Source organism: Hippocampus zosterae, chromosome 17, assembly GCF_025434085.1.
Source record: "Hippocampus zosterae strain Florida chromosome 17, ASM2543408v3, whole genome shotgun sequence".
Taxonomy (NCBI): Eukaryota; Metazoa; Chordata; class Actinopteri; order Syngnathiformes; family Syngnathidae; genus Hippocampus; species Hippocampus zosterae.
In genome coordinates this window covers 4,572,809-4,600,045 of record NC_067467.1, presented here as the reverse complement: position 1 = coordinate 4,600,045, position 27,237 = coordinate 4,572,809, and the positions used below count along the sequence as shown (strand labels likewise).

At 44.5% G+C, this 27,237-nt stretch overlaps 2 protein-coding genes across 6 annotated transcripts in view; one reads left to right on the top strand and one right to left on the bottom strand.

Annotated features, from left to right (window-relative positions):
- LOC127590068 (uncharacterized) overlaps window positions 1-27,237 on the bottom strand; it is a 164,151-nt gene that overhangs the window by 55,888 nt on the left and 81,026 nt on the right. The window lies entirely within an intron of this gene.
- LOC127590067 (neurexophilin-1) lies at window positions 4,185-20,760 on the top strand. 2 transcript variants are annotated; one of them, XR_007959540.1, is made up of 3 exons: window positions 4,185-4,651; window positions 16,748-18,924; window positions 18,966-20,760. XR_007959540.1 is itself a non-coding variant. In XM_052049492.1 (2 exons), exons 1-2 carry the CDS (start codon window positions 4,607-4,609, stop codon window positions 17,519-17,521), a joined length of 819 nt encoding a protein of 272 aa, XP_051905452.1. In that variant the 5' UTR covers window positions 4,185-4,606; the 3' UTR covers window positions 17,522-20,760. The 2 variants fall into 2 exon arrangements, 1 of the variants encoding a protein (XP_051905452.1); XM_052049492.1 differs by having other exon boundaries at window positions 16,748-20,760.

Sequence of the window (27,237 nt, the reverse complement as noted above, 5' to 3'; positions counted from 1 at the left end):
GGAAGAACCGGAAAGACAATAAAGAAATGTGTTAGCATCATGATAGATTTTATATGTCTATATCTTACGTTATTTTTCATGTCGGCGCTGTCAGAGCAAAGGCGGCTGGGAATGAATGCATTTGGCATGACTGGGGAAAGAAAAGTGTTTTTCATCGCTGTGTGTGGAATTCGCAGGCTTACGGCTTCCCCTTGTGGCTGCTACGCCGCCACACACTCGACGACCACAACATTTGGCAATTGTGGTGGGTGGTTCTCAGTCTTTTTACACTAAGCGCCAGACAAAAATCCGTCTCACTGCTCGGGCCAACTTTAAAATATAGTAGAGGAGTAGGCCTGAGTGCGGTTTTCTTTTCCTAAAAAAAGATACATTTAATTTTATTGCAAGTATCATTCTGCACAGTTTGAATATAAACAACACTTGAATATATTGGGGGAAGGGGGGGGGGGGGGTTAATGACCCTTATTAACTCATTCACTGGCTATACATTTTTTTGTCTTTTAGGAATTGAGACATTTAATCCCAGGTACGTATTTCTATTTTTATTTTATTTTTTTCATGTGGTATGGCTGGCAGTAAATTAGTTAATTGCGTTTAAAAGTATTAAAAAAGTCGAATAATATGTAATAAAATAAGTCGTCTTTTATCCTAATTTATGGTTCATTTGCCTTGATTTTGTCTTTTTTTTCTTTTTTTTTTAGTTCATTTTTCAAAATTGTTCGAACCTAGTTTGAAGTGCTCATTCCAAGTCCACCAAGTTCGCGGGCACTTTTTTAATGTTATTATGATACGTTTTGTGGTTCATTCTACATCAAATTACGTTTATTCTACATTAAAAAAACATCTAAATGAAATTAGTTTCATCAAAGGACATTTTTAAAAATTATTATTTATTCAGGGTTAAAAAAAAAAAGATTTTATTGGTTTGCTTATGAAAAAAAATGCTAACAGCATTTCCTGTCACTCACTCAAATCGGCTTCCGGTGCTGAATTTTCCAAAAAATCTCACTAGATGGCAGCCGACGCTCACCAATAAGATTGTGGCGCTCGCTCCCTGTCCGCCACGTCTCGCTGGCCTGCAGTTTCCCATTCAAAAGCAAATGAGTGTGTCCAATCGGATTACGCAGCGAACAACAAGAATTTAAAGGGAATTGACAAAACAAAACACGCCTTCCGCAATGAGACAAGATTACGATTCGTTGATATCATCTGGGGGGGGGGGGGGGGGGGGGGGGCGCAAGCATCCACAAACCCACACGCCAAATGATTTTCTTGCGAGTGAGTGGACAGCCAGGGTTCGTTCCCGGGAGGCTGCGTAAAGTGAGTTAAGGCCCGGCAATTATGTGCCAAAGTGAAAATGGGTGGCGTGAACGTGAATCATTTTAGGATGCCTTTTATTAGGCTCGCTTTCGCCGACAATCGCGGGCTGGGGAGCTCCATCTCCCTTTATGGGGCTCAATGTTTTCCCCTCTCAAACAGCTCCCCCCCATTCCCCGTCTCGGAATTATTCCCACACACGTTTAGCCTCCGGAAAGGATCCCCCCCCAGGGAGACTAAGAAGGGGAAAATGGAGATGATTGGCATCTCGCGCCCGCGTCGTAATGACTGCATATCAGGGAGACAATTTTCAAGCCGCTTACGTCAAATGCGAGACTTCACTTGCACTAAACCAGGCATGTCCAAAGTCCGGCCCGGGGGCCAAATCCGGCCCGCGGTCGAATTTCATCCGGCCCTCGGCCCCTGTCATAAAATCAGTGCGTGTAGTGCAGGTTGGGCGCAATGGATTGCATTGACCGAGGTCTCGTAGACTGGTGAGTGATGTTTCATAGAGTACTGCTTCCCTCTAGTGGCTAAATGAGTAATAGCATTCACTAAATGAGTAATAGCATTTAGACACTAGAGGGCATCACTCACGAGTTAACAAGACATCACTCCGTGTTTATATTGACTGATATGTCATATTTCAAATGATCCTTGCAGTTGTGGATATGTGTATTGCTTGTTCATTTCCCTGTTGTTCGAGTCAAAGGTTTTGTGACTATTGAAAAGTCATGGTGATACATTTTATGTTTCAAATCAATCAATTTGCACTCAGGAGACTTCTGTTTAAGAAAAAGTCAAGTGAATAAGCAGTTGCATGTGATATACCCGTTTCAAATGAACCCAAAGAAATTCTTAAGATTGTTGAAATTAAAATAAAAATGGAAATGTGAAACAGACTGGCTTACTAAAATTTGTTGAACAATATTGTTGTTCAATGTAAAAAATGTCAGCCAAGGTCGGCCCCCCGACATTTTACCACATAAAATCTGGCCCCATTGGCAAAAAGTTTGGACACCCCTGCACTAAACTATAAAGCAGCTCAATGTGACAGCACAATATTTTCGCTTTTACTTTTTTGTAAAGTGTGTCCAAGCTAACCCAGTGGTTCATTGTCTTTTGATTGATTGGGTGACGGATTGATTGATTGATGAGATAATAAATGGCAGGTTGAGAACTAAAAGTTGTACTTTTGTAGTTTTAGCTCCCGCTCTCTTACAACCAATCCCCTAAATTGTTTTTCCAGCAAAAGTCATACCAGATCTTAGCTCGTGATTGTTCTTGGAATTTAATTTCCTGCCGGACAATTTTGCAGGGTCCTCTCTTGTTCCAAGTCATTCCTTGAACTAAAACGGTTCCAAGCAGTAGTGTTAAAGATTCCTCGATCTCCTCAAATTGTCCAGCTCCAGGAACCTTTTGTTCTAGGCATTATTCACCTAAAATATACCAACAAGATGGATTCAAAAATGCAGCCCCGAACTCAATTTAGGCAACCGACAACAAAATTCGAGGATCGATTCGTTATTGGTACACACGGTTCCTGAAACGAAGCGTTCCTAATCCAATTGCACTCGTATCTCAAGTCAGACTTCCTCCAGTTCTGGTGGTAAATTGCCAACATTTTTCCGGGTTCTGTGGACACCCTGAATGGCGCAGACTTCCGTTTTGGCCGCAACTCACAAACAGCCCCCCATCTCTCGCCTTCGATCTCCCGAGGTGGCGTCTCTCGGTGTTTGCTAGGCTGAGCCAATTAACCCGCATCCTAGCCTCAGTTAACCCCGCGCTGCTGCGTTTGGTCGGATGCGAGAAGGTTATTCCGAAGGGGAAAACCTCCCCCCAACCTTCTCCGACCGTGTCACGACCTGCCTCTCGGGCAGTACAAGACAAAACAAAAGACAGTCCGCGGTTGTAATTAAGGCGGAATTGAGCCGCAGACAGCGGCTAACCTGCCGCTAATGAACTGCGGCATTAGCTTGCCATCTTTCTCCGTCACAGACCTGTTGGGAGGAAATACGGCACTCTCTGGGAGAGCTTACCATCTCCGGAAAGAACCCGACACGTGCAGTATTCCACCAAATGTCGTCATTTCAGTTGAAATGAAAGCGACTACAATGGTTCGGTTTTCAAGCTACAAGAAGTGATACGCGGCGAATCCGCCTTTTTCTCGGCAGGATTATTAATGCGTTTGTTTTTTCCAGTCAAGTGCTTAGACCGTACTTTCTCTACGTCCATCCATCCATTTTCCAATCCGCTTTATCCTGGAGCCTATCCCAGCTGTCTTCGGGTAATAGGCGGGGGGGACACCCTGAACCGGTTGCCAGCCAATCGCGGGGCACACAGAGACAAACAACCATTCGCGCTCACACCTTAGGGGACAAAATTTAACATGCTCCATTAGCCTGCCATACATGTTTTCAGAATGTGGGATGCGACCGGCATACCCGGAGAAAACCCACGCAGGCCCGGGGACAACATGCAAACTCCACACAGGGAGGCCGCAGCCGGGATTGAACCCACGACCTCTGCAGTGTGAGGTCGACACGCTAAAATGTCCCCAGTGTGGGACAAATAAAGGATATCTTATCTTATCTTAAACACTGGCGCACCGAGCCAGGGGTTTGAATTCACCTTGATGTCCCAATAGAGGGGACCCAAAACTTTTTCCTCCCTTTACTTTCAACACTTTTGTCCACACTTCTTGCCATTTCCTGTTCGTGTCCCGATACTTTTGCCCAAATGCCTCCGTCGTCTCGGGTATGGCAGGTGTAAAAAAAAAAAAGCGGCGGTCTTAGGACCAGAGTGGCGGGAAAGCAACGAGAAAGTGAGAGAGAGCAAGTGGGAGGGAGAGAGAGAGAGAGAGAGAGAGGTGTTAAAACGAGTGTCGGCTCCTCTCAAGCTCAGCACAAGGCTCAGTCGGAGTCGGAGGCTGCGCGTCAACCCATCATCGCTATTCGCAGCTTTTTCGAGGATGCGCACGACTCCGGAATCTCTTGCCATGGATGATAACGGCACGGAATTCCTCAGTCACAGGTAACCGGACTTTTTGACAGCCAGAAAGACTTGAAAGAAAGGCTGCGAGAGCGAGTCCCAACGAAAAACCGGACATGACGGGACGGCGCGCCGGCCGGGACGGACCCCGCGTCGAAGGCTCGTGAAGAAGAACGAGTCGACGGGCAGGAGGAGGAAGCGGGAGTTGATTTTCTTTTCTTTTTGTTTTTTATTTTATTGATTTGTCAAAAAAATAATTAGGAGGGAAGAGTTGTGGCTTTTCAAGCGTGGCGGAACAATGCGCGGTTTCATCCTGCTGCTCCTCAACGGAACCGCTTGTTTGGTAAGGAAGACAAAGTCACACTCGGGGGGGGGGGGGGGTGGGGGGTGGGGGGGGATTTAATGGGGTCCTAATGATGCACACAAAGACGTGCCTGCTTGAAATTGACTAAAAAGTTCCGTGCGGATCGATCACAATCACCACGAGGGCAGAATACATGCCGAAGACTTCAAGAACTGTCTGTTTTCAAAAATCACTGCACACAAGTAGAAATATTTGAACACAGACCACATCCAAATATCGATTCTATCCTGAAATTAGTTCCTAACACCACGTCGCAAAAAAAACAAATGATCGGAAACAGCCAACACGGTGGCTTGAGTGATTAGTACGTTTCTGGGTTTTCGAGAGTTTCTGGGTTTTGAGTTTTCATGCTTGCATGATTTTTCTGCGGGTACTACGACTTCATGCCGCATTAAAAAAAAATAATAAAACATGCCTATTGGGTGAACTGGAGATGGCAAGTACGTCTGTCACGCAGTCAAAAGGATCCTGGTTTCAAATCTGGGCACATTTCTGGAAGGAGTTTGAATGTTTTGGTGTTTTGCGCTGGTTTCCTGCTACATTTTGTTTGTAGGTATGATCGTAAGGGTCAAAGGTCATTTGCCGATTATGCATGCCGGCTGCCACGCTAATGAAAGCAAGAACTATTTTTTTTTTAATGAATGGACGGATCATATTTAAAAAAACAAAACAAATAAACTTTCCTCTCACATTACAAAAATAAGCACGTTTGGCCCCGGTGGCTCACAGGTGAACACCATTGCAAAGTCGCAGCTGTAGCAGCCAATCAGAAATGCGAGATTCCAGAGATTGGTCTGCAATTAGTCTAGAGTCGAACTGCCACTAGCGATTATTCATCGAACGTCCCATCAAATAAATATCAAATCACAGGATCGCATTTTATTTTGTATTCAAATGTTCCCAAGTAAAAGCAGATGCTTGCAAAAGCCGTCAGCGTTTCATGAAGCACGACAGAAATACGAACGTAATTACTGCAGAGAGGCTGAAATCAGAGGATTTGGACAAATTTAATTTAAGCAACGGCTCAAAACGAATTGATTAGTTGGCGATTAGTTTCAAAAGTCGTGAAGGACAGGCAGGAAGATCGATGGATGGGATGTGACAAAGTGTGGGTTCTTCTACGATGCTGACTATGAAAATAAACAAATTGTACAACAAACAAAATTTACATCAAGAAAATAAGTTTGAAAACTATAAAAAAAGAAATGACTCAAAACGGACTGATAAAGTCAAGAAACGTGACAGGATGCCACACGAAGAAGTGTGTGACTGCTCGTTTTTGCCACATCGTCTGCTTTTAGTCACACTCTGCATTACTTATGAATGAGGTTCAATGTGACCCTATCAGACCTTTTTTTTTCTTCTTGGCACTTCTTGCATGAATATATCAACTTAAAGGCATGGCGAATTGAGGTGACTTCAAATTCATATTCAAAAGGGCACTCGGGGTGCTCGTGTTTACCTGCGATCGTACTTTTGATCTGAAGCAACAGAGGACTGAATTGATGCCGTGCCACTTACTGCCACCAGAGGGCGCCAATGACTCTCATCAGCTTCCAACACAGGACAACTTGGGAGTTGATGATTCCACTTCCATGTTTTATGGCGAGTCACCCGTACGCCACAACGCCCACACGCTATGGCCAACACTCAGATTCTTCATTATTTAGCATCGTCCATCTGTTTGGAAGGCTAAATTGAATTTAGGTGGCCAACAGACAAAGTCTAGGCAATAAGTTGACCTTTGAAGGACGCACAGAAAATGGTTTCCAAATCCAGAATAGTCGCTTTAATTAAAATCAAAATGACAAATTTTCTGTTGTGTTTTCAGGCTTAAATGTGGCTGGATCCATTTATGATAGAGATGCCAACATCACTTGAAGTTGGGGTACTGCATTTGAAAAACATCATGCCCCTGAATGATTTTTTTTTCTCTGATTGACAGCGCGTGATGAAAAGCTTCGCCTACATGCTTTGACCCAAACTCAAATGCCACACAATCCAAGTGTCCGTGCCGCCATCAAAATGATGACGATGAACAAGCCTACCAACTTGATTGCTGCTACGTGGAATTGATGTGGGGGGTTGAGGTGCTCCACCATTTTTAGGCAAATTGTGGTTGGTTTGTCTGTGTGATGCAATAGGAAAGATGTCACAAATGATTTTCAAACCCCCTTGCTTCTCTTCAATCGGGCGCACCCGCTCGCCTTTCATGTGCGCTTGCACACACGCACAAAACAATAAATAAATAAATAAAGTTTGCCTTTAATGAGAAATCAGCTCTTTAGTCACACGAGGGAAGTTGAAAACATCCTCCTCCTTTTCTTGCTCGGAAGCCCGCGGGCTCAGCTGCCTCATTACGGAAAACCAAGGGGAATGGGGCGGGGGGGTGGGTTGGGGGGGCACTCAGAAGAAGAAGGAGGGGTGTGAATATTCAGGTATTGAAAAAAAAATGGCAGACTACACACAAACACATTCACGTGATAAGATTATCAGTCATTATTTGTGCCCCTTTTTTCCATGCATGCAAGAGGGGGGGGGGGAGAAAGAGCACATCAGCAGGGGATCATGAGCAATTCATTAGCTCCATGACATTGATGAATTATGGAGCAATTAATGAATTGAGTCAGTTAAGGAAAAGAAAAGTGTAATTAAAAAGCGGATGATTTAAAATTCAATCTTTTCTGTCGCAATGGTGTGCAATTCCCCCGAGAGAGAGAGAAAAGGGAAACCGTGACTCGCTCGGGACCTTCTGCAAATGGTCGCAAAATACACACTCGGTAGACACTTTTTTAGGTACACCTGCACTGAGGTTCAATTGAAGAATTCCTTCTTGCAACAACAACAACAACACTGATGCCAGGGACATTGCGCTGGTACAAGTGGACAATATCACGATTTCAGAAAATAGACTGCTTAATTAGCTACATGAGGATCCAAAATGATAAACATCCAAAATATCGACGCAAAGCAGTGACAAGTTTGAAACCGATATTGTACTGTATGCTAAATATTCAGCTCAGTGGCCAATGTATTATGTCTACGCAGTTCCTACCCAATTTCAATGTGTCTGTTGAAATCCTCTTTGAAAAAGGAGTTGTCCTTTATTAAAACATGTTACTTAACCAAAGTGGGTATTCAATGTTGAAATCTTTCAATCAGCAAAAGTTTATTCAGAAGGAAAGCTCATGGAGAGCGAGTGTATTTATTTTTATATTTCTACTTTCCGTCCTTAATTAAAGCTGCTGGTTTTGAGTTCAGCGGGGGTAAACAGAACAGTTTGTACCAGAACCAAAAAGGCAATTTAATGTGCTTGTTTGACTCTTATCGCAAATTGCAGCCAGAGTTATTTTTAATGAAGCCATCATTTAAAACAAATAAATCCTGACTTTGAGGAACTAGCGGAATTAAAATAAATCAAATCAATCAAGATATAAATACACGAAACAACCAAGGCGGCCAATCAGCATTCAATAATATTCCCAGAAACTCTGTGTGAATAAATTTAATATATTTTAGGTCTCTACTGCAAATCAGGCAGCAAACTCAATCTTACAAGGCTCATATTAAAAAAAAGGGGGAAAAAAACCTTTATGATCTACAAATGTCAACAGCATTTGCTGCTACAGGAGACAAGTGGTGGTGTTCCACAAGGCTGCATACCATGCCCACCAGATTTTGCATTATACTCTGCGGAAAAATTTCACAATTACTTTCCGCTACAGTAGAAAACGAGTGGCAATCCACAAGGGCAGTGCTACTCAGTCCACACATTTTTACAGTATACGTCAGTTATTCCCAACCAGAGCGCTCTGAGAGTTTGATGCGTGAACTATATATCCATACCTATTCTTTCTGCACATACGTTACGACCCGGAGCGGCTGCTGTCATGTGCACCGCGGAAGACGGCTCAAATGGTCTTTTCAAAATAATTGTTGTCGCCGCTCCATATATCCTCAATTCCGCTCACAGGAATCCCAGAGCACCTCTTAAAAGTCAGCCATCCAACTGAGCGCCGCCGCTTTAATTGGCAAGGCTTGCTTTGAGGCAGGCCTGATCAACTCGAAAAGATGAGGAGGTCGGTCTTTGGCCGTTAAATGGTGCTGACAGCAGTCTACTTTCTGTCCAAACACGAGGAGGGCAGTAAGAGGTCGTGTGTGCACAACTTCCACATCGAAGATCTGCTGTGGATTTTTATGATATCTTCGAGGAGAGAGCGGTTTTAATTACGATTCCCTGGTGGAAGTTACACCCACTTGGTTTCCCCTTGAGGCTACGAGACGATGCACTGTGGTTCACCCTTCATGCTCTAAATGCAACAATTCTAAAACAACTACAGGTACACTCTCCAGAAAAAAATATATTTCATAGATCTACACAAAATTGACTGGGCATATCTATTATTTAAAGGAAGCACAAAATTAGCCACAAGGATCCACATTCAGGAACATGAAGTCGATTTTGGGCAACAGCAACAATGTTGTCTGCGATTGGCCAGCGGCTATGGTCGGCTTCAACACTTGTGAGGATAAGCGCATTTGAAAATGGATGGATGGATGGTGACAAGAGCCAGGTGACAAGAAGAAAAAAAAAAAAAGCTAGACGATATCAGGCTTCCTGAATGAAATAAAATTGGGTGGCATTGTATTTTGAGACAAATTCCGACTCAGGAATTCCAGAATTGCAATAAGTTTTCCGAGCCAAGCTATGATGTCAATGCAATATGGAGCCGAGCGTGTGGAACTGAACTCAACAGGCCAACAGGGGTGTAAATGTGACTTTCAAAAGCTACTCTGCTTATGTGGTGACACCTCAGCTTGCGGAAGGCCGACGGGGGTGCAAGCAGTCGGCTGGCGCCCGATCTACTCTGGGGCGTGTGCGATTCGGTCAGCATCAAGTCGGTGCTTGTGCATGAATCAGACAGTTTTAGCCGGCGGGCAGGACGTCTCCATTAGCATAACGGTTGCGTTCACCTGCTGCATGACTCAATGGGATTCAAAAGGAAGACGTGTAGACTAAGTGAATTTTGTGAAAATACGTTGAATTTTAGAAGTCAGCAGGCAGCCGTAGTGTCGTTGAAAACCGCTTCCCATCAGGGGACAGACCCCGCTGTCGTCCCTTCCCGATCTCCGACGACTGATCGATATCGTATCACCGTGATAGCCGATTCAGAAGCAGTCGCCCTGCCGAGCATGCAAAACGACTCGGTCTTCGGGGACCGCACAATGGCGGGTGAAGAGTTGAAAATGACAAGGTGCGTTAACCCCCCAACCCCTCCGAGTAAGGAAAAATGAATGATTCATTAGGAGTCAAATGTTTCGACTGAAATTACCTTTTTCTCCTGCACGCAATGCAAAGGAATAATCCGTTCGAAGGGCAAAAGCCGTTTTTCTGACTTTTAATCGTGTAACATGGGAGAGCTCCCATGGCGAGCTTATTAGACGCGCGGGAGAAAAGCGAATAAAGCGGCCAGGCCGACACTTAAGACATCTGAGCTGCGCCGCTCTTTAATGAAAAATTGATGTCGTATTAGAGATGAAGATTTGAGCGCGACGGCAACGAAAAGCGAGCACTTATTTTGCTCCCCGGGACCGGGCGAGCAGGACCAGCTTTTCAGCTCTCACCGGGCACACCGTCAGCCTCAATCACTTCATTTGCTCCTTTGATGGACATGTGAAGCGACATACAGACTGGAAATCATTAACTCAACTACTGCATAGCAATTATTTATTATTTCATGATGTGTTGCACTGAGCAGATTTGTTAAATAAATTATTTCATTGTAACTATTTGTTATTTTTTACTAAGTTCTGCCACATGCATGTTTGGCACCTTAGTCTTAGTGTCATTCATTCATTCATTCATCTTCCGAGCCGCTTGATCCTCACTAGGGTCGCGGGGGGTGCTGGAGCCTATCCCAGCTGTCTTCGGGCAGTAGGCGGGGGACACCCTGAATTGGTTGCCAGCCAATCGCAGGACACACAGAAACGAACAACCATTCGCACTCACACTCACACCTAGGGACAATTTAGAGTGTTCAATCAGCCTGCCACGCATGTTTTTGGAATGTGGGAGGAAACCGGAGCACCCGGAGAAAACCCACGCAGACCCGGGGAGAACATGCAAACTCCACACAGGGAGGTCGGAGCCGGAATCGAACCCGGTACCTCTGCACTGTGAAGCCGACGTGCTAACCACTGGACTACCGGGCCGCCTAGTCTTAGTGTCCCGTGCGTTAATGTTGCCAGTCGCATGCACACACATTTCCTATTCAACGTTCGGGTTGGGCAGTTTTTATAATCTAGGAAAAAAACGGAATAACAGTTCTGGTTCTACTCGACTCAATACCCAACCCTAGTCGCCACAAAGGTGAAATTTATAGTTTCAAAAACAACATTGGTTTCAAGACTTGTCCAGTGACCGCGTTGCCAGCGACGATTTCGCAGGCTCGCGTCGGGAAGGTCCCTCTCGTGACAGCCCAGTGAGCTTGTCCATCTTATTGGGGACAGACCCAACGACAGACGCAAAGACGGGTTTGACATGATCTCCTTCTTGCTCTGTCGCAGCCCATCACACGTCTTCATTTCACTATCCGGTCACGCTCTGGTAGCTATCGTTGTGTTAGCATGTAGCGCTAGCAGCCAATTACAACTATAAACAGGAGCCATGGCTCCGAGCCGGTGCGAACTGGAGCATCCGTTTCCATGTTTAGACAGTAGAAGAGACACATTGAGGTTCAGAAATACAGTACACACTAACGAGGTGAAAAAAGAGCCCAAAGAGGGCTCGAACATCTGAAACGAACTCCCACCCTGTATGAAACTAAATTGCACGACAGTTATAGTTAATTACCAAATAATGTGATAATTATGGAGCATGTTATACTGGTTGACACTCTGGCGTGTCAGCCATCACCTGCTTGAGCAGAAATGATGGCTCAGATCCCACTTAAACGTTTCCTCTCCCGCCCGTGCTATTTTATGCCGAGCGTGACCCCGCAAGCCGCGGGAAGTGGCGTTAAAGCGCTGTCGCTGTCACAGTAACAGGCTGGTAATCGCCAGCCGGGGCTGGGGGAGGGCCGGGGGAGATTGCGCTCCCCGCAGAGAGTATAGGGGCCCGGGGGCCGCCGATCACTCAGGCTGAATGACTCGCAATTACTGCCAGCAACGGACACGTCGCCACCTGCCTCGCGTCTTTTGCGGGAAGCCTCACCGCATGTGACAAATGGCAAAACCGTAGCCCACAGACACAAACAACAATGTGTATTCGCATAGTCGAGGGAGTGTTAGTCAAACTGAAATGAGCCAAGGCACATTAGAAATATCACACTTTTGTGTTTCAAAGCGGGGCGCTGTTCTATCTCCTGTGAAAAGTGGGATTTACTTGTAGAAAATCATCTTTTGACAGTGACTCACCAATTTAGTGAGTGGTAAATGTACCGTTTGTAACCGTTATTTTCAGGTGAGCCAAGTGTGACAAGCCGTTTTCATTCATACAACTGAATTTTTCACTGCCAACTAAACAGGCCCGGTTTCATTCGAAGTAAATCTGTGGGTAAATTGCCACGAGGTCCTTCGTATTTTATTTGGTGGAGAGTTGTGTCATATGTAATAAACAAACATGTACGTAACATTGCTCTAGGTGACCACCAAAGCCCAGCACATTCAAAGACCAGTTAAAATAAAACTAAAAAAACTGGTGCAGTACCCAGAATGACCTGTGAGTGGCAACAATGTGCCACAGGGCTTCCACACCACCCAAAAACGGAAAAGGGGAGAAGAAGATAGGCTAACTAGCTAACGAAGAAAAGCCTCTTGGATGTCATTGGAGTTAAGTTTAAGTTTGGAGTTAGTTTATTGCACACAAGTTTTTTTTTATCGGAAATGTTAAAGAAATAATACAAATCAGACGAGTATTGTCCGAGTCCTGTTAGAGATCTGCTCTCCACTCTTTGCATTTCTACATGAAGCAATCCGTCCCATCGCATTTTGCTTACAGTGCACAAGTGAAAGTTAGAAAGCGTGCTGCTGATGGTTAAATCTTAACACCTCATATACTCCCCCTGCCACGCTCAAATGCAAAGTGGCGACAAAGTTGTAGTCGTGTGCATTCTTTACGGAAGGATGTAAAAGCATAAAAGTAATGCCCGTTGTAATATTCAACAATAAAAAAAATAGGTGTCGGGCCACAGCGGCGACCCTTTTTTAAGATGATTCAGCATTCCGCTAGGATGGAAACTCTTCAAACACATGCAAATGAAAGACAAAAGCACGGGAGGCGAATTAAACTCTACTTAGAGGAAAAATACGGCTGTTCTCATACAAAGCCCATTATTCTGCTTCTTCCTCGGAGACTCCGCGAGGAATGATGACACTGTACTCCAGAAATCGAGGAAGTCTAAAAATGTCGGCACAGTCCCTTATAAAAATGCGAGAAAAAAACAGCTCGGAGCAAAATGATGTTCTGAAGAAAAATTATATACTGGTACACTGCGAGAAATTTGAATATGGTTGGAAAACTTAATTTGTATCAGTAGGGTGAGAATTAAATATTTCATGACTTTATTCTTTATAATGTTGACGATGATTGGTTACGGATAACGAAAACCCACCTTTCCCAAATTTGGGAGTGATACGTGAGAATCAATCAAAGCAATTTTGACGACAGACACCAAGTCAAACTGATATTCACTTTTAAAAGACCTGATGCTGTAAAACATTGGTTAACTCTCCAACAAGATGACATTTGTAGTCTTCACGCACAAAAACAAACTAATCGCAACTGCGATAATAAAATAAATAAAGAAAATAAAATAAACGGGGCCCTCCTAAGACAAGGAACTACAATTTTTTTTTTTACCACAGTCTGGTTATGACTTCATGTCAGAGCCATTTGATTGACAGGTATTAAGAGGACAGGCCATGCCTCCCGGAAATTGAGATTACAGAAGAATAACGGGGGAGAAAAAAAAAAGTGGGAATCCTCTCATCTGTGACCAAAGAGCAAAACGGCGGGAATTCCTCGCTGTTGTTACGAGAGGAAATCCTGAGGGTTTTTTTTTCCGGCAAGACAGAAAATCGATAGCAGCCCGCCGTCCGCGGCGCGTCGGAACTAATCCGGCCGGCCGCCTCGGATCGGCGGAATAGAAACGAATCTGAGTTAATCATCCCTGAGGAAGCTGCTGCTTTTAAGATAGTAGATGGAAGCGGAGCACATACGGAGACGCATGCATAATGTATTGCGGCATCATATCCACACACGCACACTTTATATTTGCATCGCTTATCATTTAGGTGAGGACTCACAAAACGTGTCCCATTAGATGCCATCATCGCGGCCGGTGGCGCATTACATGCAACATACCTGCTAATCCCGGGGTGAGCAAAGTAAGGCCTGCGGGCTAGATATGGCCCACACATACGCATATGGCACTTGTTATTCAGTGATGGATGAAGTGGTCGTGAGCACACAATTCTTGACGACGCATTTATGGACATATCTTGGCAATACTTGTTTCTCACCGCTGATATGACTTGATTAGAACGAGCTGCGATTGGGGCTGAGCCAAGTCATTAGCGTTCAGCTAACGTTGGCCTAGCGAAGGCTACGTACTGTAGCTGTGCGAAATAAACATGTAATTCTCTTTGTTTTATGTTGTGTTTGACAGGAGCCTCCAGCTAAGAGTGGCAGTAAACACCTCGTAGACTATTTGTTTTTAGAATATTTACTAAAATCATCCGCCAAATTGCTGCTTGTTGTGAATTGACTTGAGTCACTTGCTATCATACAGCGCTTGTATCTCAAGTAGAATTCAATTTTTAAAAACTTTTTATATAGCTCTACACAATTACGTTTTTCTAAAAGTGGCCCATCTGTCTGTTTGAATCGCTCGCCCCCCCCCCCCTGACTCTTTTACCACACGCACCTGTTTGTATTTGCATCACTTAACATTTTAGTGAGAAAATGCACAACCCGCTCCCAGAGGACGGCGCCATCACAACAGCTTTCGACGCAAATGACCTGCTAATATGGATCATTACGGTGGAATAATCCACCATTACTCTGCTGGGGCGTTCACACTCGGTTTAAAAAGCCACTGCTGAGCGCAGCGTCGATGTCTCATCTCTCGGCCGCCACTTTTCCTCTTTTAATTAAAAGACTGCATGTGCTAATTGGATTTGAAGGCTTTCTCCCTTTGTACCCCACTTGCACGTCTTCCAACACTTTGATGCTCCAAACCCAAATATTTTGAGGCGATAAACGGCTTCCCCTGCGCATCGTATGAAACTGCGAGTTTGTTTCTTTTTGGGTTTTAGTTCAAGGAAGAAAGGATGATCTTCGAGTGACCTTTTCTAGCTCGCTCATTCCCGGTTACAAAGTGTTAGGGGTTCTTCTGTTGTTAAATTCAGACATACAAATGGAATTTTCTGGTTGCTAAAAGAACAAACCCAAGAAGCAGATTTTAAGGAAGCGGGTTTAAGTTTAATTAATGTGTTTTTGTTTTGTTTTTTGTATGGTACTCCGATCCAGAATACACACAGTGATTGCAACTACTGATTTTGTCTTAAGATTTTGTCCATTCAGGCAAATTGAAACCAGGCTGCAAAACTGAGCTAACAGGCTAACTCGTAAATAGCGCAGGCAACCAAGAGCTTCACTGTATACGTGATAGGTCATCAACACTGCAAACGGACGTATGCTAAAGGCTGCAACCTACGAGAGGTGGGGGGAAAAAATAAACCTGAAAGATCAATTTTATGAGCATTTTACTGCGCTGCCTCGGATGAAGATTTGTAAATGCGCCTGCGGACGGGGTTCATCGACGTGTGAGAAACTCCTTTGGAGAGCGTTTCTTAATAGCACAGCTTTATTGTTTAACAGGATTATAGCCCACCCTGGCGGATATATCGACCCCGCGAGGCTAACGGACCTTGAATTTCAGATTTTTTTTTTTTAGTCTCTGAATGAATTGCAGGATCCCTCAGGGCATCGCCGGCATTCCATTGCAGGAGTGTTCTGGGAATAACTCACACCAGAGATTGTCTGTACCCCCCCCCCCCCCCCCCTGCAGCCGATCTAAACAAAAGAATGCAATACCCGCGAAGATTGTACCATTTATACACGTTATACAGTATCACATTGATCAAATGTCACCGATACCTCCACGGGAGGTGAGAACGGTAAATTAAATATTGATTAAATCTGTAATTTATTTTCATGCCGCATTCCTTAGCCCATTGCTAATAACCGAAGGTAAGTCACATTGTCACGCTTTGGGCAAAGTGGGTGTTTGCCCGAGTGGTGTGCAGGCAAACGAGGTAGGTGGACCCAAGTGCAAGGAAGCAGGCAAGGAAGGCAGGACTACAAGGGGAATATCAGAAGAAACGGGCAAATAAAAAGTAATGGGCCAGCGCGGCACAGCTCATAACCGTATAACGCAACGTGCTAGCCAATTGAAATACAAAGTGACAAAAAAACACGAGAAACAAACTCACCGCCACGGACGACGGCTGACACAACACAAGGACACGTGACATTAGGCAACGAATGGAAAACAGGTAACTGAATACAAACAGACTGTCGAGACAACGTAAGGAACATCCGGACATGACAAGTGGCTGAAGGTGATGCAAGACGCAAGGCCGACGAGACAAAGTCAAGTCAAATTAAAATGATAATAGAAAAATTTAGCCTCAAGTTTTCAAGTTTGAAAATCGTCCCAAGTTACTGTGGGAGAAATCAAACAATGCGACAAAATTTGAAATAAATCAATTCAAGACATACGCCAGCTCATACAATCTTCCCGGGCCACACAAAATATCCGTTTCATGAGTTGGCCTCTGCACTAGGCATCGTAGCTGAATTGCGGGTTGCGAACGGTACCAAAACCCCGCCCCCAAAACTTTCTAAAACAAAACAATAAGGGTATGTTGAAACATTTTCAAATGTAAACTGGCAAGTTCAAGCAAACTCAAGATCAAGCAGGTCCTAAATTTGCTAGCGTGGGTCTGACTCAAGTTGCTGGACTTTGCTCTAACCGCGTTTCTCCGTCCGTTGTCCCGCTTGGTATCCAGGTGGCCCTGAGTCAGGAGGACGACTCCTCGAGCGCCAAGAGCACCTCGGGAGACTCCTCCAAGACGGTGGGCCTCCTGAGCAGCCAGGCGACCCTCTCGCCACTGAGCCGCTGGATGCTTCATGGCAGAGGGCGGGCCGCCAACGCCACCTCGCTGGAACTGCCCTACCGCACGCCGGCCGCCTTCTCCAAGCAGGAGTTTTCCAAGCAGGAGTTCTGGGAGATGCTGGGCGGTGACCTGCTCAAACAAGATACCTCGGGCTCCCGGGTCAAGCGGCGGCCCATCGTCAAGACGGGCAAGTTCAAAAAGATGTTCGGCTGGGGGGATTTCTACTCCAACATCAAGACGGTGCGGCTGAATCTGCTCATCACCGGCAAGATTGTGGACCACGGCAACGGCACCTTCAGCGTCTACTTCCGCCACAACTCAACGGGCCAGGGTAACATCTCAGTGAGCTTGGTGCCGCCCGTCAAAGCGGTGGAGTTCGACCTGGAGCGCCAGAGTGTGGTCTACCCCAAGGACTCCAAGATCTTCAACTGCCGCGTGGACTATGAGAAGGTGGACCGCAGCAAGCGCACCTCGCTGTGCAACTATGACCCGTCCAAGACCTGCTTCCAGGAGCAGATCCAGAGCCACGTATCCTGGATTTGCTCAAAGCCTTTCAAAGTCATCTGCATCTACATTTCGTTTTACAGCACGGACTATCGCCTGGTTCAGAAAGTCTGCCCGGACTACAACTACCACAACGAGATGCCCTATTTGCCCTCAGGGTAGGGGACTTGTGTAGGAGGGGAAGAAGGGGGCCAGGGGGGGGGGGTTGTTTCACGGGTTGTTTTTCGATGCCACTGTGTAGCCTGACTGGAGTAATATATGCAAAACTCAAACAATATACATATGCACATCACGTGGCAGTCCGGTAGGGTCATTCCCAAAGCGGTAGAGAACGTCAGCGTCAACACACAAGTTCTTACCTCAACCCTCGTCAGTCCCGTCACCGCCCTTCAAATACATTGCACCGTCCACCCGCATGAAGAGTCCGGCTTTACCGCGAGCCCCTATCGCATAAGGAGCTTCTGCGAAATTGGCGTAGCACAGTAGATCCGGGATTTATCAGCCTGTGCCTTTCTCAAAGAAGTTGGATGACATTGGATGCTCCAAGAATTCGAAACGTATCATCCCACCCCAGGATTTTTTCTGCCATCTCATTTCACACAACCGCTGTCCTGCCTCTGACATGAGAGTTCCCTCGAACCCCAGCCCTCATTGCCCCCCGAACCTTTTCACACTATGAAATCGTGTCAAAAAGACAAAAAGTCGCGTGCCAACAGAACAATTTGAGCATTTAGTTCCCTCCGGTTGAATGTATCGTGCAAAAATACTCTTTCTGGAAACATTTTGGTCACTCCCGGTGTTAAACGCGTGGTAATATCTTGAAAGGTGACTTGCCGCCGGCTCCCCAGCCAGAAGGAGGCAGCCCACCAAGCACTTACAAGTCCTGTGCTATCTGTTGCATTAATAGACTTTTTAAAAAAATCATTTATTTCATGTAATAATTTGTTGAACATTTTAAGAAGATGAAAATGTTCCTAAAATAATATGTATATATATTTACATATTTTTAAAATTCATTTGATTAAATAGTGGTTCACCAATTCAAATTGAATTATTAATACACAAATATTTAAAATGTGTCATTTAATTTCATTTGACATCAACATTATTTATGGATTTATTTTTTTTACCTCATATACAAATAATACGGCCCACCTGTCCCCCTGGATTTCTTTCTGGGCAGGCCAACAGAACGCTGGCTGGCTATTTTGGGCTATTTTATAGCACGTATGTTCCGAAAATAAAATTTGGTGAAAGGGTGGCGACAGACACAGGAAACCCACCGCAAACAGCTCCTATAATTAAAAAAGGATGTCACGGAGAACGCGGCTCGGTCTTTTGTTGCCGTCAGGATTTGTGATTTCACGCCTAGATAACTTGGACTGCGAGACCCAATGAGATTGCTCTCTCCCGACAAACACATTCGCTCGCAAACGCTCACTCTCCCGTTATCAGCCAGAAAATGAAAATATTATCATAATAATTGTGTCTAATTTAATCTCCTTTCGAACTAATTAAGCTTTCACCGATGGGGCCCGGACGTATTCCTCGATGGCTGGCGGGACGTTTACGCCAGGGATGTTTTGGGTCCAAGTTCAGCTGTGAGTTAAATGCTCTCATTAAGATAAATGGCCGGCGGCTGACGTGTGTCATAAACAATGGCAGAGGGCAACGCACAACGCAGCGATGAATTAGGATGGACTTTCGGCTACTTTCGGTTTACCGTCTGCTAACCATTTGGGTTTTAATTCGAACATGAAAGGAAAAGAAAATCGTCTTCGAGGTGAGGGATTGTCTCATTGGCTCCATTCAATAACCATGACCAAAATAATAAACTTATAGGGAAAATATATCAAAATGTAATCCAATTACCAGAAAAATCATACCCTGACTCGACATGTGACTGCTTGCTTTGTGTTTATTAGTCCAACTTTGTTGACAATTACGCCTCCGTTTGCTTTGTGGTGTTGAAGCAGAATCAGCAGGAAAAGAAAAAAAAAAAAGAAATCGGGGCAAAGTATGCCGCATTGGCCGAGAGAGAACCTAATAAATGATGGTGTATATCTGCTGACTGGAGCTTTTTTTTTCCCCCTTGGAAAAAAAATAAATACAAAAAAAAAAAAGAAAAGACGATTGTCCTTTGCAGAGGCTTGCTCCCTTCAAATGCATTGCTGGCATTGCAATCTAACACATACCATCTGTATACCCCAGCGATAAAAAATGTGTTTTGCCTGCAATTAATTCTTATTCATTCATTAAGAATGCAATATAAAATAGATATTTTAATGAATGTTAATAGAGGGTTCGTGTTAGGGAGGGGAGGGAGGCATTTAGAGGAAGGGAAATCGTTGGGTGCAGGTTGTAGTGAAGATCCGGGTATGTGAGCTCGGAGTTAGGGTGAGTGGTGTAAAGGTCAAGATAAGGGAGAGTTAGTGTTAGGGAGGATTAAGAATGAAGGAAAAATTTGGTGACATGAGGAGTTTGGGTTGTGATTAGCCAGATTCAGGGTTAGAGACTAGGGAGGGCCTCGTGGCACCACGTGGAGCCCCCCTTTACGGAAAGCGACACTTCTGCCGAGCTAAAGATAGTCCCCATCAAATGCCGGGGAAGAAGCACATCCACAATTTCAGCCTTCTTACCCCTACCAGACGTCGGCATGTTCCTCAAACCATATTCCTCCCGTGACCTCCCGGTGCCTGCCATAACCCGTCCGTGAACCCCCCCACTGCCGCGCTTTGCCTCGCAACGAGCCAGCCCAGCCGCCCGCGATCACTGCAGCCGCTCCGGCTAATCCCCCGGTGATCTTAGCACTAAGAGCTCATCCTTTACCACCTTTTCTGCTATCTATCCCATCATGAAAGCGCTCCCGTCTCGTGCCGTGTTCAAAGTATCTTCAGTGAGACTGGATTGTGAGGATGTGGTTCTTCGACCCCCCCCCCCCACCCCCCTTCTTCGACAAAGCTGACATCACACCCACCCAATGGCGGGTAGTAAACGCATCTTGAATGGGGCCCTGGAGCTACCTGCTCAGATTAGCAGCAATAGGCACCCGCCAGACCTCCGGTGGTGAGACTAAGAGACATCAGTGGCAATCGCCACGCTTGGCAGATCGACTTGCCTCGGAGATTGCAACACCTCAACAAAGGGACAGCAACAGAAAATTTATAAATGCACACACACACACGCATACGAGTATACATATATATATATATATAGACATATAAATATACTGTATATATAAATAAATGAAAAGACTCAGATTTGAATAAAGTGGTATTTAAATGTGGGCTCTTTGTTTTGTTTGTCAAGTGGATGATCAAGTATAATGTGCAGATGAAATGGCATTTACTGTGCTTTTTTTTTTTTTTTCAACATTCACATTAAAGTGCTAAAAACCTTAAGTCACCGATGGTGTAAGTGGTTCATTCGCTTGGTTTCCACGCAGTTGAGTTGCCACCCAGTGACAGCCGTGATTGGTCTCATTAAGATAAGATCAGATAAGAAAACCTTTATTTGTCTCACAATAGAGAAATTATCAATTTACAGCAGCATTTAGGTTTCCTATTTCCTCCCTTTCATGTTACATCACCCCCAAAAAGTGAAAAAGGCTCAATACCATATCGTACTTTGAGCCTCACTCCGCCTCTCGCAGGAAAACATGAAGGGACTGGATGTGGGTATGTTGTTAGCAAGCAGTGAACACTTCAAATGAAGAGGAGAGAGAGAACACTTTTTCCCTAATTAGCCCCCCCCCCCTCTCCTTTTCTTGTTGCATCCCCCAGAAAGGGCGAAAAAAGACTGCGTACCAGAATGTGTATGAAAAACGAGAGGCAGTTGTTTGATATAACAAGCAGAACTTGGGGCCTGCCACACATTTTTATTGTTATCCTGACTTCGATATTAGGGTGAATTCAAAATCTTCCAGTGCCGGTTTCACAAAAGACACATTTCAAACTATTACCGTAAATATGAGTTTTCCCCTTTCAATGTGTGCCAGACGATCAACCAGAAGAAAACATTCTGCGGTTTTTGCTTTGTTCAGCGTGCGAGAAGAGGTGACATTAAACATAAACATTTGGAAAACATGCAGGAAATCAACCCTTGAGGTTTAAAAAAAAAACTAATTTTTGATTTTTATGTTATTACAAAGACAGTTGCATAATGTAAGCACAGGTGTCAAAGTCAAGGCCCGGGGGCCAGATCTGGCCCGCCACATCATTTTACGTGGCCCGCGGAAGCAAATCAATCATGTCAAGTTTCCTGATGCTTGCTAAAGTCTGAACCAAAATGTCAAATTGTCATATGTAATCCACAATGACAGTCATTATTCTTGATTTCTGATTTTAAAACTAGTTATTTATCCCACTCCTCCCCGGTGCTAGTAACCACTTGAAGGTCACGTTTTCCACCGTTTCAAGCTCCCAGCACGCCGTCTCTCACTTCCCCCAGTACGCCACGACAGGTTATTTTCTCAAGTGACTGTGCTCCAATTCGCCATTGCTCAAACTGAAATGCTCTTTCCCCGCAGTGAGAGCCAGCGAGAAAGCCTTTGACTTGGCCGTGCTCCTCTCCAATTAGATGGCGGCTCTGCATCTTTTTTGCTCCCCTTTCATCATGAAGTTATACCCAGACAGGCCTGCTGTTCACAAACAAGGGGATGCGAGGCTGGGGGAGTGGGGGGTGTGGATAGATTGGGACCGCCGCTGCCAGCCACGCCTTAATCGATCTTGTTTAAAGCCGAGCTGAACTCCTGTCTGGGATTTAATTAAGAAGTAAATTGAATTCAATGTCAGTTTGGCCATAAAGCGACGGGCGGTGGGGAGTGGAGGGCTTGGAATGACCCCCAAAAAACCCCAAAACAAAACAATAACAACAAGGGGGAGAAAAGGGAAGCTCATTAGGAATCGTGTTCACTTTATATAGGTGCTTTCTCTCTTTCGGTGTTATTTTGTCACTGTCCATTTTTCAAACACAAAACACAAAAAAATGACTACTACATGTATTAATCATTTCAATTCAAGGTGGAGTTGGATGATCTGTTTACCTAAGGATATGGGGAGATGATAACCCGAATGCGACAAGTCCTAAAAAGGAGCCCTGAGGGATACCAAGGTTATGTTTAGCTGTAGAATGACTCAAACCAATATGACAAACGTTACATGTGTCGCATCGCTCGACTTCAGTCCCGTATTGAACTTCTTGACCTGACCCCAGTACTTGAACTTGGCTGCTCATTTGGGAACCGTGCAAAAGTGGAGGCCAGCATTTGTTTTCGAAGCGACTGGACAAAGTATGTGAGGAGAGAGCACGAGTGGGAGAAGACAGAAGGGACCAGGCTGACTCACTGTTAGCTCGGACAGCCGTCTGAAGAACAAGATGCTGCTTTTACCTCATCCCCATGACAATAATTATGTTTTTAATCTATTTCCTTAAATTCTAGGGCTCAATTCTCTGCATTTTTAATAATACCAAGGTGTGATGGGTCGGTCGGCCTGCGTCTGACACTTCATTAGTTCTACCTTCTATGAGGTCCTGCTAACTTATTATTGCATGAAAGCTACTCCCGGGGACTTTTGCTCACCTTTGAAAATTTTAATTCCGGGAATTAAATGAATACTGGAGGGCATCAAAGCATATTGGACAGCCAATTAATACAGTATTCATATCTCATCCCACTTACACACAAACGTGTAAAATTGGTTATATCGGGTTGAGGGGGCACAACATAGACACTTTTTCTTAACATGTCCACCATCCTGTTCAATTTCAGGCATGGGCTGAAACTTTTTGAGCCTTTTTGTGTGTGTGTCTTGTCATGCTAAATATGGCCACCAAAGTTTTGTCAATCAGAGAAACTGGTTTGATGTGTTTTTTTTTTTGTAAATGTCAACGGGGCTAGGCAGAACTCAAACCAAACTTTGTGTTAATTTTACGGCTTGGGTTCTTCAATTCTTGGATTGGGTTCCACAATTCTGAAGCTAATGCTAATTTGCTATGGGGATCCATTACGTGTAGCCATCGATCGGGCATCCATGTAAATGACAAAACGAATGATTGGTGATTAATTGACTTCAAGCCATAATTGCCACTGTGAAGAGGTAAAGTCGACATTTCCACTAATCAACTCATCAGTTCAACACCTAGCGTCGGTGGCTATTATTTCAGGCAGTACTGCCAAAATGGCTGCTTGTCTTTTTTGCTCACACAATTTTGCGTTAATCATTGAAACTGGCGTTGAATTTTTTTTTCTTCAACTTTCCAGGTTCGCTACTGTTTGAGTTTACCCTGAGCATAAATACATTTACATCATATTTACCCCAAGTGTGTGAGTGTGAGCGTGTGTGTGTTTCAAGCAAGGCGAAAAGCTCACAGGCAATTTATAAAACAATCTCACTGACGTCAGTCAATCTCCTTCCAGCTCATGTCGGACACACAACGGCGGCGACACAGAAAGTGCTGATGGGCTTTTGGTTACCTGGATACCACGTCCATCCAGATGCAATTTATTATCATCGCTCACCCTCACCACCATCGCTGCAGCATTCTAATGCACGTCTTTGATATTCCGCGTTGCGGGGTTCACAGTCATACCTCTTTACTACGGGCGAAAATGTCGAAATGCAAATTGAGCTGCAGCCACGTCTGGAATATATATTTCAACACACAAAAATGAGCCCATATGTGTAACTTAAGTGCTCGCGTGGCCCAGCATCCTAATGCGTGTGTTTTTACTCGGGAGAGCCTTGATGGTGGGGTCACAGTCTTTGAGGACAACAATGACCCCGGGTGGGGCTTCAGAGATGCGCACTGCGGGTATAAATGGCATTTAACACACAACTCAGGAAAATTTCACTTCTGGTCACTTTTAACCAAGTACTGTATTCTCAAATGTTACAATGAGCAACAAGCCCCAAGAGTAGGGTGTCCAAAACTGGAAAATATGATTAATTCGTCATTAACAATTGTCAATAAAAAGACAAAAAATTGTGATCTGAACTCAACTTAAACAACTTGGTCTCTACTACCCTTCAGAGATTCCTTGTTTTCCTCGCAATTGTTACAGCTTCTCTTTTTCATGTACCTACGAAGTGTTGATTCCTCACGTCTCAGAGGGGGAAGAGTGAGAAACGCGTGAGATGAACCACGCGCAAAAAACAAAAGGCCGCCATGTTGCTTCCATTTTGAGAACCTTCAAAGCAGAATGGCGGTCCCCACTGGAGGGGGCGACGCCCTCGGGGTCGACGGGATGAGACACCCGTCGCGGGAAGTTGTCCATCAAAAATGTCTGATGGATTCTGCGCACCCTCCTAAACCACCCCCACCCCCTGCAAGTTCCTCGCGCCACTGCTTCGTCTCCCTCCCGGAGGGACTGCGAATCACACAGACACCTTTCTGGAAGCTTCTGCAAAAAGTCCAGTCAATAAGGATATATTTTGTTTGTATTAAAGTGCATTGAGTGAATAAAATCACTAAAAATTGCGATTTTTGTGGACAAAAAAAAAATACATTAATGTGGGGAGCATTGGGGGTGATTTTTCTTCCGATTTCTCGGGTCTCTATTTCGAGTGGCAGTCATGATTGGATTGGATCGATTGGATAAACTTTATTGTCAAATGTACTGTATGTAAAACATACAGCACAGATGAAATTTCTTCCCTCTCAATCAGTCATTAGTAGAAGTGGCGATCCCATTATTTAAACGACACCTACAAATTAAGATCTGGGAATTTGGAGATAAGTTTTTGCTTATCATGCTTGCTAACTACCAACCGGGGTGAAAGGACTACCTCCCGGCTTTGCTCACTTAAGCTTGGCAGAGGTAATAATTTACAAGGCGAAATTACAGCTGCAAAATGCCACAAAACAAGCACACAGAGCAGTTACAGTCTCCGTCTGAAGCCTTTCGCTTCCTAGTCATTATCGGGAGATCCAAACGTGTGCCGACTCAGCTCCACACAAACGTATTAGTCTTCATTTGCTGCCTCGCTTCATTGTCAAACTCCATCGTTTGTTTCCTCTCGGCTGGAGAGCGGCAAACGAGGACAATGTTACGAGGGAGAGAAGCGTCGATTAGTCATTTTTCAACCCCCCTAAAAAAAAAAAAGATCCCACTTAATGGTTGGCGGAGGCACCAGGGACTTGAACCCTGCTGAGAGAATCCTCATAACTGCTGGCCGACAGAAAGAAGAAGCAAGATGAAGTTTGCATCTGTATACTCTGCCAGGAGGGATGCACATGAATCTCTTCAGAATGGTCGAGCTCTTGTGGCTTGTCTCTCGTGGGGGGGGGGGAGATCATCAAACTTGTCCACCAGGATAGACACGCACACAATGACGAAATACTAAATTTACTGCAATTTGGAACCAAATTTGATTTTTTTTGTTGGGTGGGGGGCATCTATGAGTTTATGAATGACCGCTTGAAATAGCCAAGAATACACTACGATGGCTGCGTAAAACTTTTTGGGCATGTTCTTTTAAGACTTTTTTTGTGCGTCTCCTCATTATAGGCATCCCGACAGATATTTTGTATCGCAGCTTTGGGGCCAAATTTCCATCCACCCCCACAAACGGAAAAAAATCAAGTGGCTATATTATTACGACTAGACGCTGGCGTTGACTGGGTAATGGCCGACATGGCTGCAAAATGACCATTTTAAACAAAATGGCACACTTCCTGTTGTGTTCAGGTCATAGCTTCTTGAGTTTTTTCGTGGGTTTAATCATGATGAATGTGACTACTAGATTTCATGTTGCCGTGGGATACTGGCCTCAGGGACAGGGGGAAAAAAAGTGCAGCGAGCAACCTAACAAAGAGAAACTTGTCCTTATTTCGTCTTACATGTCAGAAGTGCATTAATCTACCCCAGACTGATTTTTTTTTTTCAAAGTGTCCATGTTGAAATCCATTGTCATTGAAAGGTCACGGTGAAGTGTGCTCCTTGCAATTACCTTCCCCGTAGTCATCACTCTGGCCGTGTCTCGTTTCGCTCGAAACGAAAAAAATGAAAATCGCTTTGTGTGTAACATCAAAAGCGAGAATAAGTGGATCCCCGAAATAGCAGACACCGAAAAAAGGGTCTTTTCACAAAGTAATATTTATTACAAACCAAAATGATACCGTCTAACAGGAAGCGCTGGTTACTAACGAAAACCAGGAAACAATATAATGAGACAACAAAAAGCGCTTGCAAAAAACGGCAAGGGAATTGATGAGGCAAATTACGATTTATATTCACAATGGGACGTCGAAGAATGTAAAGGTACAACAGTAGCGCTTTCTAAAATACACGGGCAACAGCAGTGGCACGGCATGCAATACTCCGGCAACGAGTCGACCGCCGGAGCGCCTAGATATAGCAGGTGCAATCACCGACAAATAGGCAGCAGGTGTGCAGGCGGCCGAAATGAAACGTCTGCCACCTGCTGCCCAATACGGAACATGACAGGCCGGCGGCGCGGTTTTGTCTTTTTACGGAGCTGTTAAGTGGCACAAAGCCCGGCCGCCGTTTCACTTTGACATGAAAAGAAACTCTTTGCAGCGATTATATGGCTTTGAAGTGTTTCTTTGCACAGTGCTGACGAACATTAACTCTGAGCGAGACGGCACGGAGCATATACTTATAGCGACGCATTTAAAAAATGTACTGTATTACATGACCTGACATGCAGTCTTAATTTTTTTTATATAGTAATAATATTAAAAAATAGAATAATTTTGTTATAATTCTACATCATTTATGGTTGGGGGTTTCCAGTTACGCCCTTTTTCTTCTGTAAGACTTCTGTAAGATATTTCAGTGCTTTGTTATTGTTATTTTTTTTTCTGTAAGAGTTTATAAGCCTTACAAATTCATCTTTAATGTAACAAATTTTCTT

Bases quoted from the DNA above. Each gene is read 5' to 3' on its own strand.
- LOC127590067 (XM_052049492.1), top strand. From the start codon at position 4,607: ATGCGCGGTTTCATCCTGCTGCTCCTCAACGGAACCGCTTGTTTG. The intron at 4,652-16,747 runs GTAAGGAAGACA...CTTGGTATCCAG, and splicing joins TCAACGGAACCGCTTGTTTG to GTGGCCCTGAGTCAGGAGGA.